The sequence below is a fragment of the Anolis sagrei genome, chromosome 2 (genome assembly GCF_037176765.1).
Source record: "Anolis sagrei isolate rAnoSag1 chromosome 2, rAnoSag1.mat, whole genome shotgun sequence".
Taxonomy (NCBI): Eukaryota; Metazoa; Chordata; class Lepidosauria; order Squamata; family Dactyloidae; genus Anolis; species Anolis sagrei.
In genome coordinates, this window is record NC_090022.1 from 222303772 (window position 1) to 222318751 (window position 14980).

The 14980-nt window shown below is 38.6% G+C and overlaps 1 protein-coding gene across 2 annotated transcripts in view; it reads left to right on the forward strand.

Moving 5' to 3' along the window:
• The window catches only part of SMC5 (structural maintenance of chromosomes 5), a 58034-nt gene that overhangs the window by 34657 nt on the left and 8397 nt on the right, over nucleotides 1-14980 (forward strand). Inside the window, exons 17-21 of one of the 2 annotated variants that reach the window (XM_067464425.1) lie at nucleotides 117-239; nucleotides 3955-4078; nucleotides 8887-8984; nucleotides 12224-12328; nucleotides 14357-14476. In XM_067464425.1, coding sequence (XP_067320526.1) covers nucleotides 117-239; nucleotides 3955-4078; nucleotides 8887-8984; nucleotides 12224-12328; nucleotides 14357-14476 — 570 coding nt within the window. The remainder of the gene's footprint in view (nucleotides 1-116; nucleotides 240-3954; nucleotides 4079-8886; nucleotides 8985-12223; nucleotides 12329-14356; nucleotides 14477-14980) is intronic. The other variant, XM_067464426.1, reaches the window with a different exon arrangement.

Consider the following 14980-nt stretch of genomic DNA (forward strand, 5'->3'; position numbering starts at 1 on the left):
TAATTCGGTTGCCATAGGCACCTCTAACAATAAATTGTTAGCACAAAGAGAAAACATGCAGCAGTTTCAAGCATGACAAATGTTTTCTTTAGCAACTTCTCTGACATTTTTTGCAGAATTGTATCACCCTGAATCAACAAAAAACTGCTTTGGTTCTGCAGAAAACCACAGCTGCTTTTCATAAGAGCAATTCGGAGTCCGAATCTAAAGCTGCAATTGTAGAAATCCAAACTGTAGAGGTAAGAGTTCCACTTTTCACTTTCTTGAATGAACATAAAAACATACTTAATATGTTAACATTTGGACAAAGTATCTGATAAAAGCCACGGGGAACCATAGCTCTGTGACAGGGCAGAGCGTTCAGAACCTGAAATCTCAAAGTAGGGATTGGAAAGTCCTCTGAAAAACCGGAGAAAGTCCTGCTGCCCCTGAAATCATAGTTTTACTCCTGTCTCCCAGAACAGGTAAGTAAAGATGGGAAGCGTTTTTATCTTTTTATTTTATTTTTAAAGAGGAAAGTATATTATGACCCAGATAGCAAAGAAGGGGTTAAATATGGCTTTGAATAACAGAGAAGATTTTACTGTATATACTTGTGCAAAAAACTGACCCACCAAAAACCAGGGTGGACTTATATATGGGTCAGTGCAGTACCTCTGTCTGTTTTTAGTTCTTTGAATATCCACACAGTAAAATAGTGATGGCAGGGCAGCTCTTTGGCAGGGAGAGCTGAGTGGATTAGTGCTTCCTCTACTGTAGTCTCTTCCTGGAAGGGCTACGCTCTCACACTGGTCCATCTGAGAGGCACCTTAGAGAAGTGGCGATACCCCCCCTCCCACACCACCCACTCACACACACACTTTTCTCATTTTGGCCATAGCTCTTTGGCAGTTTGATGCTTTGGCAAGGAGGGTAGAGGGGATTAGTGTTTTTTTAATGATAGGACATCCTGGTTGGATTCTTCACTGCTTGCCGACCTCCTTTGAGGAGACAAGCAGGTGGCTGTGGACAATTGAGGGGAACAGATAGCAAAATGGAGCTGAAGAAAGCAGGCAAAATAAGAAATTAGGAGCCTCTTCAGCCAAATAGTTTTCATCACCACTGGTGATACTTTGCTCAGATTTAGCTGGATCTCTCTGCCAAGGTTGAAAGGACTGCAGATTTTTTTGTTTTCTCTTGGTGGGGTGAGGTCTCCCTGCTGCTGCAGCAGCGGATAGGAATAAAGGGGGTAGGTGTTTCTTTTAGGCTTTCTCAACACAGACCAAGCTCCAAGATCTGAGAGCTTATTCTGTGTTGGCAAATCCTGAAAGAAGCAACAGCCATCTCTGTTTGATGAGATTTTCCTCCACAGTTGACAGGGGTCATTTCTCTACTGTGGTGAGAAAGCAGCAAAGAGTTGCCATTACCATTATTGCCAGACATTGGAAAACATTACTGGAGAGAGTAGAAGAGGTTGGTTCTTTTTTTAGAATGGTAGTGTGGCAGGAAAATGGTGGCAGTGATCTGGGGTGGTTGACCATCTGAGGTGATGCTGACAATTTTCTTCTTTTTGGAATTATTCCCATGATAAGCTTCAAAGTATTAACACTGGCTTTTCAGTGGGTTAAATCGTAGCTCTATCCTCGACTTTTATTTGAGGGTGACTTGTACGTGATGAATACAGGCAGTCCCCAAGTTACAAACATCCGACTTATGAAAAAGCAGAACTGATAAAAGTAAGAGAGAGGGAGATCATAGATTCAGTGGAAGGGAAAAGGATCATGGGTTCCTTCTCTGGAATGGGTGCAAATTGATAGTAACCCAAAGGATTGTGAATTGCTCCTCTACACTATCCAGAGAATTGTTGAGAGCTAAGCCTGGACATAATGTATGACTAATAACAAAAGCTTGCCCAAGTCATTTTGAGCATTATTCCTTCTCTAGTATAGTAATTTGTTTTGTTACTGTTATAATTACTTCTTATTATTGACCTTAGTGGGACTTAGAACCAGATGTATGCAAAATTGCATCCTTAAGTGCACATAGTAAGGTAACAGGGAGAACGCTATATCTTCACCAAGCAAAATTTTAAAATCCTTATGATCCTTTTTATAAAAAGAGGAAGACCATTTATTTAATGATGATGATGATGATGATGATGATGATGATTTGATTTGATTTGATTTGATTTGATTTCTTACCCGCTGCTCCCTATGGCTCGAGAAGACCACCCTAAAGTTTTTGGACCTTAGGATTATAACAATAATTATTAATTCTGAAAGATAGCAGTAGCATTCCACAAGGTGGAGCAATTGCCAGGTTCTAAATAAGGTACCTTGATATGTTCATGTATATCTTCCATAATCATCAGAAAAATAATATGAAACGGCACAGTGCTTACACAGATTACACTACCTTGATAAAGTAGGTCAACATTTCTCATTCTTTCTGCACATATAAGCAGACATGAGGAGGGGCTCGGAATGTTTCCTGTGATGGTTCCTCTTACCTCTTAAATGCATCCAGTGCTTGCCCTTTGAAAGCTGTGGCTTCGGATGAACTAGACTGCAGCAGTTAGTGTCTGCTGCTGTGATATAACCAAGAAGACTTGAACGATCAATTTCATGATGTCTTGGATATTTTCCTGTTCTTGTGCATTGTGTTGATAGTCTTTCATGGTGCTTTGAGCAAGCTTGTGGCAGACAGGCAAAATACAATCCACTTTTTTCTGTGGGAGACAAATGCCACATATGTGCCTTCTGTGAGCTTAACACAGGGATTCATTGAGAGTAGTACAACATTGTTCCTTGGATTAAAATTTGTTGCCCTTGTTAACATATTGTTAACATGCATGCACATTTTTTATAAAAATGTCACGTGAATGTTGGCAGTTTTTGTGTGTTTTTTGTATTCAACATTGCTTTAGATCATGATCTCAAGTATTATCATAAGCAACTACAGTTAGTTGATTTGCTTAATGAATATGAGTAGCAAATGTGTGTTTTTATGACCCATATGGAACAGTCAGGGGGATTGTTAGCCCCATCTGCTCATCAGATAATTGGCACTGTCACCTTTGTGTTTGACAACTGTTTTGAGAGAGACTTGTTAATTGTCTTGCTGGGTGTGATTTTTTTTGGTACATGTGCTGTGCACATTTGGGGGGAAAATTCACAAAGTGTTTCTTAGAACATACATTACAGTATTTATTTTAGAACACCTTTCAAGAACATAGCAGTCCTGTTTCCTTCTGTCTGTATTGTTCATATGTAATAATTTGGGACAAATGTGAGCTTGTGTGTTACTCAAGATCAGTATTCCAAGAAATGCCGCCCCACAATTAATTCCCGTGTTCTTCTTGATGAGAGTGGAACAATTTGTTATTCAAAAATATGGGAAAATATCAATGTTGTATAAAATATCTATTTGAGATTACTGGTAACAAGTATCAGATACATTTCAAATAAAGTGCATAATAGTTCCAAGGTTGCAAAGCAAGGACAATGTTTATTATTCTTTAGAAGCCTTAATGTAACTATGCTTAATGTAAAGAAGCTTTTTCTTCAAGAAAGTTGTCTTTTGATTGATAAGAGATACATGTATTTACTTACTGGTTGCCAGTAGTCCCTCTAGCCCAGTAGTTTATGATAGAACCTCCGGTGTAACCTGAAACGATTGCCTGGATTAAGTCTCCAGAAGTTATGACCCACTTTGTGAAATGCTATTCATCTCCCATGTATGTGGGCTGCTGGATATTTGCCTCCCTCCAGTTGTTGCAGTCTGAGACTGATAGATTTGTTGATATTAGTGGTTGGCCATCAGGTTTCGTCATTGGCTTTGTTTTTTTTTTCCTGGCACATCACAGTTTCAGAAGGCCATGGTCTTACCATTTTTGTTTGAAGTCAGCAAGTTTGTTTTTTTTTTTTTACAAGCAGAAAGACTGTCCTCAATTTTCATTGCTTCTATTTGTTATAGCGCCAGGTTATGCGGTTGGAAAAAGAGAAACACACACTTTTGGAAAAGTGTAAAGAATTATTGCGGAAAGCTGAACAAGCTTGTGGTGTCCGAGCAGGTGAAAAAGTTCCAGCACTATTAAGCGAGTTAAGTACCACAACAGAGAATATCTTCTCTCTCCTTTCTCTCTGTTCAGTCTCTCTCTCTCTCCCCCCCCCCCCCCCCCATTATCTTCTTTTGGAATTGAAACTATATTCACTATGGTAATAACATATCTTCCTTAAAGTGCTTATAATATATAGAAGTTAGACTATCTGGCCCAGATACTTTGCCAGTCTTATTCTTTTTAATTGCTTTAAATCTCTCTCTTACATTATAGAAATAGTCAATATCTGTTGCTATGAACCTGAATTTACAGATAATCTTGTTTATCTAAATATTCTTCCACCTTTACTGTTGAAATTTGTTGTTATTTATATTATGAGGAATATTATTAGTAAAACCACTTTATAAAGTTCACATTATTGATTATTAATACTTCCCCCTCTTGTATCTTAAAGATTATTTTATCTCTCACTTTCTTTTCTCTATTTATAGGCCGGCCATCTCCTTGGCTTATTTGCGAGTTCAAAGTTCTTTTGCTTTGCATATTGCATCCTTTTTTCAGTCTCACAGTTATCATTAACAGCCATGTCTGTGAAATCTTTTATTTGGTCAATCACTACCATATTCACAAGAAACATTTTAAATTTCTCTTCTTTTTGTTTCCTCCAAGAGTAACTTGATTTTTCTCTTTTTTGTCTCTCTTTTTAAAAACTGTGTGCTGATTTATATAGCATCCTCTCATAAAAGCATTAATAGCATCCATACTATACTAATGTCAGTACATTTATCCAAATTATTTTCAGTTGTTTCAGTTTTCATTTTCATCCTAGATAAGAATTCCATTCAATCTCCAGTTGACAAAACCTCTTTTACTCTTTGAAGTTAAAGTCACTGGATTATGGTCAGAAAACGTTTTAGACAATGTTTCCATTTTTATAATTCCATTAACGTAAGTCTTTGAAGTAAAAAATCTCACTTTTTAAAAGGGGGGCAAATCTGCAATAGAAACAATGAAATTCTGGAGGTAAAGAATAAGATATGTTGGTCCAGGTGAAGGTGGTACAAAGAAAAGGGAAAGGGATAAGGTTTAAAAAATAAATGTTTTTTTTTTTTAAAAAAAGGGATTTGTACCTTTTTGGTGTGTATATTAGCATATCCATATTTAAATTGCCATACATCTCTGAATTAAAAATTGATATTTGCCTTGCTGGTCTTTTTTCTTTTAATGAGTATTCTGTCCAATTGAGGGGAAATCACTCTATTCCAATCCCCCCAAAAGAAGTTAATTCCCATATGAATAACTTAAAAAGAATATCGATTAAATTTTCATTAAAAATACCCCTATTTCCTCAGGAGCATAAACCCATTTCACTAAGGTTTAAATCCAGTTTCCATCAGTCTAGACCCCCATATGCCTACTGTATTTGTCTTCAGTTTTTTTTCTGTTGCCAACTGTGTTTTTGCATAGATGACAAACCCATTTTTCCCTTACCTGCAACAGAAACATGTTCTTTAACCCAGTGCTTCTTAAACTTTTTCCTCTCACAACCCCATTTTGCCCCCATTTTTTTACGCAACCCTGGGTATATAAATATATAAAATAGATATAGAAATCAAATGTTTACTGATAATAATTCATAAAGAAATTTATTTTAAAACAATTATTTGGTATACATATCTTTTTACCATTGGTTAAAGATGAAAGTAAATATGTATACTACTGAAATACATGTTTGTTTGTTTTTTGTAAAGAATTCAATCTTAGGTGAATATTTGATACTTCAGGACAGAGCATCTTCAACTTTTTTTCAGATTTGATCGATATTTTCATTTTATCATTGTCAATACCACTTTGCATAAATACGTAGTACAAACTGGCAGAAGTATGTTGAAAGCTATTTCAGAAATTGTTGGAAATTCTGTCTTAACACCAAGCCAAAATGTATTTCATGCATCCCCCCCCCCCCAAAAGAACACAAGTTTTAAATCTATATCACTTGATAACATGGCAATTCTTTTTGAACTTTCAATTGCAAATGACTGACATCTTTTATTTATATTAACTATGGTTTATGAACCCAACTTAGCTTTTTAGAATAAAAATGTGAAGTTTATCTGAAACCGTCTCCATGTACTTCCGAAGCTCAAGATTACTGAGTGTTTTCATGTAATTGTTTGTAACTCTTACAATTAAATCTTTGGGAAGGTTATTTTCAATTATAAAATCATCTGCAACTGTAGACATTTCTCAGGAACTGTTTTCCACCCTATTCTTCCATATGCTATTTTAAAAAGTAAAACTGTGCATTTTATCTTTTTAGCATAAATATGCTACATTTTATTCCTTGAAGCAACATGTTTCATTGAGTTTTTGAAAATATCTGACAAATAACACAGTTATGAATGCTTTGACAATTTGAAAAATTAACAAAATTGGATTTTTACTTAGTCAAAAATATAACAACTTCATCTTTCAATTTCATCAATCCATTTAAACTTCACTCTCTTGAGAGCTACTTTATCTCTGTATATAATAATAAGCTTTTGTAATGGGGGTCCATGTCTTAGCAAAGATTTCAAAACAAATTTGAAGCATTCGTGGACATTTTTGAAAATCTATTTGGCATTAAGTACCTATCTATTTTTGCTTCATTGACTATTCTAAAGCCTTTGACTGTGTGGATCATAATAAATTGTGGCAAGTTCTTGGTGGGATGGGCATACCAAGCCACCTTGTCTCTCTCCTGAGGAATCTGTACAAGGACCAAGTAGCAACAGTAAGAACTGACCACGGAACAACAGACTGGTTCAAGATTGGGAAAGGCGTACGGCAAGGCTGCATACTCTCACCCAACCTTTTTAACTTTTATGCAGAACACATCATGCGATATGCGAGGCTTGATGAATGCAAAGCTGGGGTGAAAATTGCTGGAAGAAACATTAACAACCTCAGATATGCAGATGACACCACTCTGATGGCCGAATGCGAGGAAGAGCTGAGGAGCCTTCTAATTAACGTGAAAGAAGGAAGCGCAAAAGCTGGGTTGCAATTAAACATCAAAAAAACCAAGATTATGGCAACAAGAATGATTGACAACTGGAAAATAGAGGGAGAAAATGTGGAGGCCGTGACAGACTTTGTATTTCTAGGCGCAAAGATTACTGCAGATGCAGACTGTGGCCAGGAAATCAGAAGACACTTACTTCTTGGGAGGAGAGCAATGTCCAATCTCGATAAAATAGTAAAGAGTAGAGACATCACACTGGCAACAAAGATCCGCATAGTCAAAGCCATGGTATTCCCTGTAGTAACCTACGGATGTGAGAGCTGGACCTTAGGGAAGGCTGAGCGAAGGAAGATAGATGCTTTTGAACTGTGGTGTTGGAGGAAAGTTCTGAGAGTGCCTTGGACTGCGAGAAGATCCAACCAGTCCATCCTCCAGGAAATAAAGCCCGACTGCTCATTGGAGGGAAGGATACTAGAGACAAAGTTGAAATACTTTGGCCACATCATGAGGAGACAGCAAAGCCTAGAGAAGACAATTATGCTGGGGAAAGTGGAAGGTAAAAGGAAGAGGGGCCGACCAAGGGCAAGATGGATGGATGGCATCCTTGAAGTGACTGGACTGACCTTGAAGGAGCTGGGGGTGGTGACAGCCGACAGGGAGCTCTGGCGTGGGCTGATCCATGAGGTCACGAAGAGTCAGAGACGACTGAACGAATGAACAACAACAACCTATATATATATTCTTTTAAATTACTGGCCAAAGCAAATCTTATATCTTTATTCCACATTTCCCTGAAGCATCCATTTGTATATTATGTTCAAAATGTTAGGCTGAGCTTGTCATATATTCTTTTCCAGATTCATCTTCTGACTCTAATTTCAAAAGACGATTGTATCCTTTTAAAGTTACATGATCATGTAATTACGCACTTCTAAATACAAATAATTTTCTCCACTCTTTTTGACAAGTTCTTGCCTTGTTTAACTCTTTTTAAAGTTATGAATAAACAAACCAGTTGAGATCTGTACCCTTCTACCTTTACAAAAATCTCCTTCTAAATACAAAAGATAGTTCTCTTTTCAAAAACACTTCCTGTGTTAAGTTAAATAGTAATATATTAGGGGAAAACCATTGCTTCTATGTCACAGGAGAGCCTTTCGGTTAAATGTTTTCAGGTACTAAAAGCACACACATGCATATATTTGAGATTGGGTAAACAATCTAGGTTCAGAAATTGGTTTAAATGAACTGTGATATTTTTGGTGTCTTGGATTTTGAAGAAGGAGACGAAGATGGTCTTTGGAGTGACAGGAGAAAGAGTCTTGTCAGTAATGTGGCTCTGGTCTTGAGAAATGCTTGGTGTCCCATCAAGGCTCAGCCCAATTACAAAAAGCCCCTTTTCTGTTCTTTTAAAGCATATGGCCATTTGCAGTAGGAGTATCATCCCACTTACACTGAAGAGCAGGAAGACTTGGCACTAGACATTTCATTGTTTTTAAGTGTCTGCATGAGATTTAGGAGGTTTCAGAGAAGAGGTGAAACTGTTGTTGAAGGTTTTTAATCCCAAAAAGGTAAACGCAACTTTTGGGTCCCTGTAGATTCTGGAGCACAAGTGTACATGAAGCAAAAGTAGAGCTTACATGCATAGGAAAGAGAAGTATTTCTACAAAACCTAACATAAATGTTTGCATTGCCATTACCATCTTATTTGACAGAAGCTTGATACAAATGTTATTTTCTTGTAGGCACTCAAACATAGCCCAAATTCAGTGGAAGAACTGTTTGCATTGCCATTACCATCTTATTTGACAGAAGCTTGATACAAATGTTATTTTCTTGTAGGCACTCAAACATAGCCCAAATTCAGTGGAAGAACTTGACGCTTTGCTGAGTGAAGAGAGGTCTAGAGCTTCCTGCTTCGCGGGCCTCAGTGCTTCTGTATGTATTTTCAGTGTTTGACTCCCACACTGTACTAGGTTGCTTGGTGATAATAATAATAATACTAAACTAAGCAGCAGGAACAAAATGTGTTGTAAATGCCTGTATATTAAAATTTTTAAAAGTCTTTTTTAAAATTAAGGACCAGTGTGTTCTATGCGGCTTCTGTTCTTTAAAAAAAGAGGAGGAGGAGAGGGAGGGAAGACGTGAAAAAAGAGGAGAGAGAGAAAATTCACTCTGGCTTTTACAACAATTTATAGAAGCAGGCTTGTTTCTTTAATACTGGGCTGACATGTATCTGACATGCCCCTTTTGCTTATAAAATCAGATGCTGCTGTTTGCGTAAAATATGAATTAAAGATTCAACTGTATGCTGATCTATTTTAATGAGCCTGCTAAACTCCATCTTGACAGAAGCTGTTGTCCCGTTCCCCCCAAAGACCTGTATTGTTTGCTGAGTTTTGTCATTTGTGTCCCACTAGAAATGTTGTAATTGCAATATCATGTGTCCAAGGACTAACAACCAGATGCAAGGTTATATATAATGCCAGAACCTGATAGTATCCTCTTAAACAACAAACATTGTCTGGATACATTCTGTGCTGGTCACATAGACCACAGATATGGATTATCACCTGTGCCTTGAATATTTCTTATGAGTACTTTGTTGTTGTCTGCGTGTATCTATAAAATATTGATTCTTAGAGTAAACTTTATCTAACTTGACCAGTGCTGTGTGTAAGCTGGACTGAAAGTAGTGCTGGGACTTGGTAGATTCTTTGTTGTCTGTTTGCCTTCCTGCTTGGTTTCAGGGTTCATTCACTGCTATTGCTTCCATTTTGTATTTAATCAAGAGTGGATTCCATTTTTAAACTGATAGGTTTGCCACTCTGGCATGTAATTTGAGTCTGTGTTTATTGGAATTCCAGTGGTGCCTTGGATTTTTGTCACTTAAGCTAGAAATGTATTTGAGATTACAAATGAACGATGTATGCATCATAGCTTATGTTAATATTGTAAATGAGCTGCCCATAGAAGGGTTTGGACTGTAAGTAGGTGCGCTGAATTTCTTTCCATCTCACAGTCTGATAAGGACCCACACTCTCAAAATAATTCCAAATGAAATAATTTTTTTGCTTTCGAGAGGGATACATTGGGAAGCAATCAGGGTTAACCAAAGTTACTTAAGTACTATATAGGTACAACTTTCCAATTGTAGTCCAATGAAAGAGTTTTACAGGCCAATGGATACTTCACCTCAGACATCAGAAGAGCTGCAAGACCGAGAACAAGCCACGAGAATAAAGACGAAGATCCACCCAGAGGAAAAGTGTTCTTGCCATACATCAAGGGAACCACTGACCGCATAGGGAAGCTGATGAGGAAAGACAACATACAAACTATCTACAGACCCACCAAGAAAATCCAACAAATGCTACGTTCAGCAAAGGACAAGAGGGATCCTCTCACTTCTGCAGGAGTCTACCGTGTACCATGCAACTGTGGAAAAGTCTACATAGGGACCACCAAACGCAGCATTACCCAAACACGAATCAAGGAACATGAAAGGCACTGCAGACTACTTCAACCAGAGAAGTCAGCCATAGCAGAGCACCTGATGAACCAACCTGGACACAGCATATTATTTGAGAACACAGAAATTCTGGACCACTCTCACAACCACCATGTCAGACTACACAGAGAAGCCATTGAAATACACAAGGATGTGGACAATTTCAACAGAAAGGAGGAAACCATGAAAATGAACAAGGTCTGGCTACCAGTATTAAAAAACTCTAAAATTACAACAGCACAACAACAGAGAGGAAACAAACAAGGACATCTAATCACCTCTCAACAAAAGTTTGCTCTAGGCACTGTCAGGCCATTATATGCTAATCAAGGCGGTCAGTTGAAACATTCACACCTAGCTCCAGCAGACAAGAGTCCTTTGTCTCACCCTGGTCATTCCACGGATATATAAACCCTTTTTCCTAGTTCCAACAGACCTCACAACCTCTGAGGATGCTTGGCATAGATGCAGGCGAAACATCAGGAGAGAATGCCTCTAGACCATGGCCATATAGCCCGAAAAAACCTACAACAACTCAGTTTTACCTTTGTTGGGAGGTAAAAAAAGTTAAGCCATTGGCCTACCCCTGAATATGTTTCAAGTTAGTTAGACAAACATTGAACTGAATACTGTTGCTCATCCTAGCTAGAAAATAAATCCTTGAATCAGTTGGATTTATATACCTGTCGATTCAGCTGGACTCTAGTTGGAACTGACCAATAGGATCCATGCTTTTTGCAGCGCATGCCCTGGGAAGTAGCCAAGGAAACAATGGAAAGATTAATCAGAAGTAATGAAGTTAATGTTGGCTGACTTACAGTTCTTTTTAAAAGACAAAAAAAAATCCTTTTCTTCTAAGAAGGTTCTTTGTGGTTTTAAACTTGAGTCCTAAACTCCTCAAAGCAAGTAGGATTTTAAACTTGGAGTAGGGGGAGGTTTGTATCAGAGAATGAATTTCATGTATGTAGGAGGGCATTAATGTTCACTCCTGTGGTCTCTTAAACCAAATTCCTCATGGCACTGCTACAGTCATGATCTGCTCATGTGTGACTTGTACTTCTCAAGGAACTGAGTATATTTCAATCCCCGTAACTGTGGGATATGTTCTGAGACTTTGTGTTGCTAGGTAAAACTGCAGATAATAGTGGACCTTATTGAAAAGATGTCCCTCTGGCCTAAGAATACCATAGAGTTGCACTAGAGCAGTGGTTCTCAACCTGGGGTCCCCAGATGTTTTTGGCCTACCAACTCCCAGAAATCCTAACAGCTGGCAAACTGGCTGGGATTTCTGGGATTTGTAGGCCAAAAACATCTGGGGTCCCGGGTTGAGAACCACTTCACTAGAGACTCTAGAAAATGCATAGAGAGGACATATTTTGTTGAGCGTTGATATATGAAACCACAGATCCAGATTATTTGTATTTGGACAACTAATAGAAAATACGGTATTCTCAGGATGGATGAGAGGCTCAATCTACAAAGTTTGGGTTTTCCACATCCAAAACCTAACTGGCAGGAAATAATAATAATAAAAAGACATTGAGAATTGCTCCTCCCATCATCCCAGATTGAGTATTCTTGGTGAGTGTAACTTCTCATTTTGCATGACTTGCATTATACTGTCCATTTGGAAGATTCTTTCAACAAAGTTCCTTCCTCCTACCAGGTAGTTGAAGAATATAAAAAAAGGACAGATGAAATTGAACAGATGACACTAGAGCTGGAGAAGGATCAAAAAGAGTTGGAGAATTATAGGAAAAATATTTCACAGGTATTTTGCATGGATTATTATTTTCATTAGTTTCACAGGTATTTTTGTACTAAAAGAAATTCTATTAAAAGTGCAATGGTGTATAATGACCAAATTCTGGTACCAAATGCTGTCAGTTAAGCATTTCTGTGTATGAAAACCAGATTGCAAGAACTAGAGTGTGTATCTGCAGGAGAACCAAAAACCATGGGCACATGTTTACATCAGTCTTCTCCTCCCTCCATTACTACTCTGATGCAAAACAACCCACAGTATGATAAAGCCCCATCCATACTTCAAATGCCAGGGATTAAGAGGTGAAGATAATGGCAACACTGAGTGTAAACATGAGCAGAATTGGCTCATGCACATCTCTAATCTGAGTGACAAAAAGTGTGAAATTGGTGGGCTGTTACTGCGCAAGGGTTTTATCTGTACAGTGGCTTTCAGAAACCACTGCTTGATGATGATTTTAGTTCATCTCTATGCATGCTTCCAGGATCTAGGACAGGGCTGTCAAACTCATTTTCATCAAGGGCCACATCAGCTTTATGGTTGCTGTCAGAGGGCCGTTAAATCCATGGACAGAGAGTCCGTGCCTACAGAAGGCCAACTATATTTTTTTTCAGATAGTGGTTGTTACTCTTTAGTTTTTACCCCATATGGGTCCCCAGACGTTATTGAAGCTCCATAACTTGATTATCCACCATGTGGATTGGGGATGATGGGAATTATGACACGAGAGCACTTGTGGTTCTGAGATTGGGGAAAGTTTAAAGAGCATTTTGAAGTCTAATATCATATCCACAAGCCTTTTATCTAAATTCAAATCCCACTATCCTGACTAAACGGAACAAATTGCAGCCTTCCAGATGTTACCGTAGCCCAACTTCTTATCAGCTGTAGTCATGATGAGGAATTCTGGAGGTGTAGTCCAGCATCTGGAGAGCCACATAAAATGACATGGTGGGGCAGATTTGGCCCGTGGGCCTTCTGTTTGACACATGTAATCTAGGGCATGGTGGAATATCAGATGGTGTAGCACAGCACAGGCTCCCCTGTTATAATAATAATATAATAATAATAATAATAATAATAATATAATATACTTTATTTATATTCTGCCCTATCTCCCCAAGGGGACTCGGGGCAGATTACAGACACATATACAGCAAACACCCAATGCCGTTACACAATTAACAAGGACAGACAATGCATAAACAGAGGTATAGGCTTTCCCATTTTTTTCAATCTCTGGCATCTGGAGCTTGTGCTTGACTCCAGCCTCAGGGTGGTGCTGTCTCTTCTAGACACTCTCCCGATCATGTCGTCGGCATGTCCACATGGGCGCCTTTTATTACTTCCCCACCAAAGTGGTACCTATTTATCTACTCAGATTGCTGTTTTTGAACTGCTAGATGAGCAGAAGCTTGGCTGACTGTTGGGAGCTCACCCCAACCCGGCTTAATTTCCTGCAGCTGGTGGTTTAACCTGCTGTGTTAATGTCTGGCACTACAACTGGATAGCCCCTGGTGGCACAATAGGTTAAGCCCTTGTGCCGGCAGGACTGAATCCTGACAGGTCGGAGGTTTGAATCTGGAGTGAGCAAGTTGAGCTCCCTCTGTCAACTCCAGCTTCCCATTTGGAGACATGAAAGAAGCCTCACAAAAGGGTAGTAAAACTTCAAACACCCAGGAGTTCCCTTGGCAATGTCCTTGCAGATGGCCAATTCTCTAATACCAGAAGTGACTTGCAGTTTCACAAGTCACTCCTGGTGCACACACACACATACAAACTGCAACTGGGTGTTCAGTGTGCCATCTTCTCTTTGCCCTCTTGCCCACCTCCTTGGCCCCAGTTTACATCTGGCATAGCTCCTTAGTGCACCTACATTTTCCCACACTGCTGCCAGAGGGGAGGGTGGTAATTAGGGGCATTAGCAGTATATTACATATTGGAAACTTCCGTTGAATGGTTATTCAATCACTGTGTGTGGAATCCTCAGCTTTGATATCCTGTTAACATGTTCTGAGTCTCCTTTATTTTTAGGTTAAGGAAAGATGGCTAAATCCTTTGAAACAGTTGGTTGACCAAATCAATGAAAGATTTAGCAGCTTTTTTAGCTCTATGCAGTGTGTAGGAGAAGTGGATCTTCACACAGAAAATGAGGTATGATTATCTGGATTATATATTGTTTAACGAAGAGAAGTAATCTCTCCCTTGGGTGCCTGAATTTTAACACCTCAATTAAGAGAGGAGAAATAATCTTCATATCTGATTGCTTTTGGATATCATTGCTTCAGAAATAGTTATGGGAAGGTTGTAGCACACTTTCTTGAGAAGTATAGACTTTTTTCCCTGAATGGAATTAGCAATAGCATACACATCTGAACACTTAAGCTTTATCTGATGCAAGACTATTAGCAGTTTCAATTGCAGATCACAAACACTCCAGATTTGTTCGCAAGATTTTGTGTTTAGTTATTATGCTAAGAGATGGCATTCAAAATAAGCATATGTAGATGAAAAGAGCAGAGGTGTGCAAAGGCTGTGGGGCACAGTTCTCCATAACAACGTTGAATTTGACAATGTAAAATAAACAAGGGTAGACTGCAATCCCATGCACATCTACCTAGGCCTGAGGGCGTTTGAAAACAACACCACTTTCCTTTG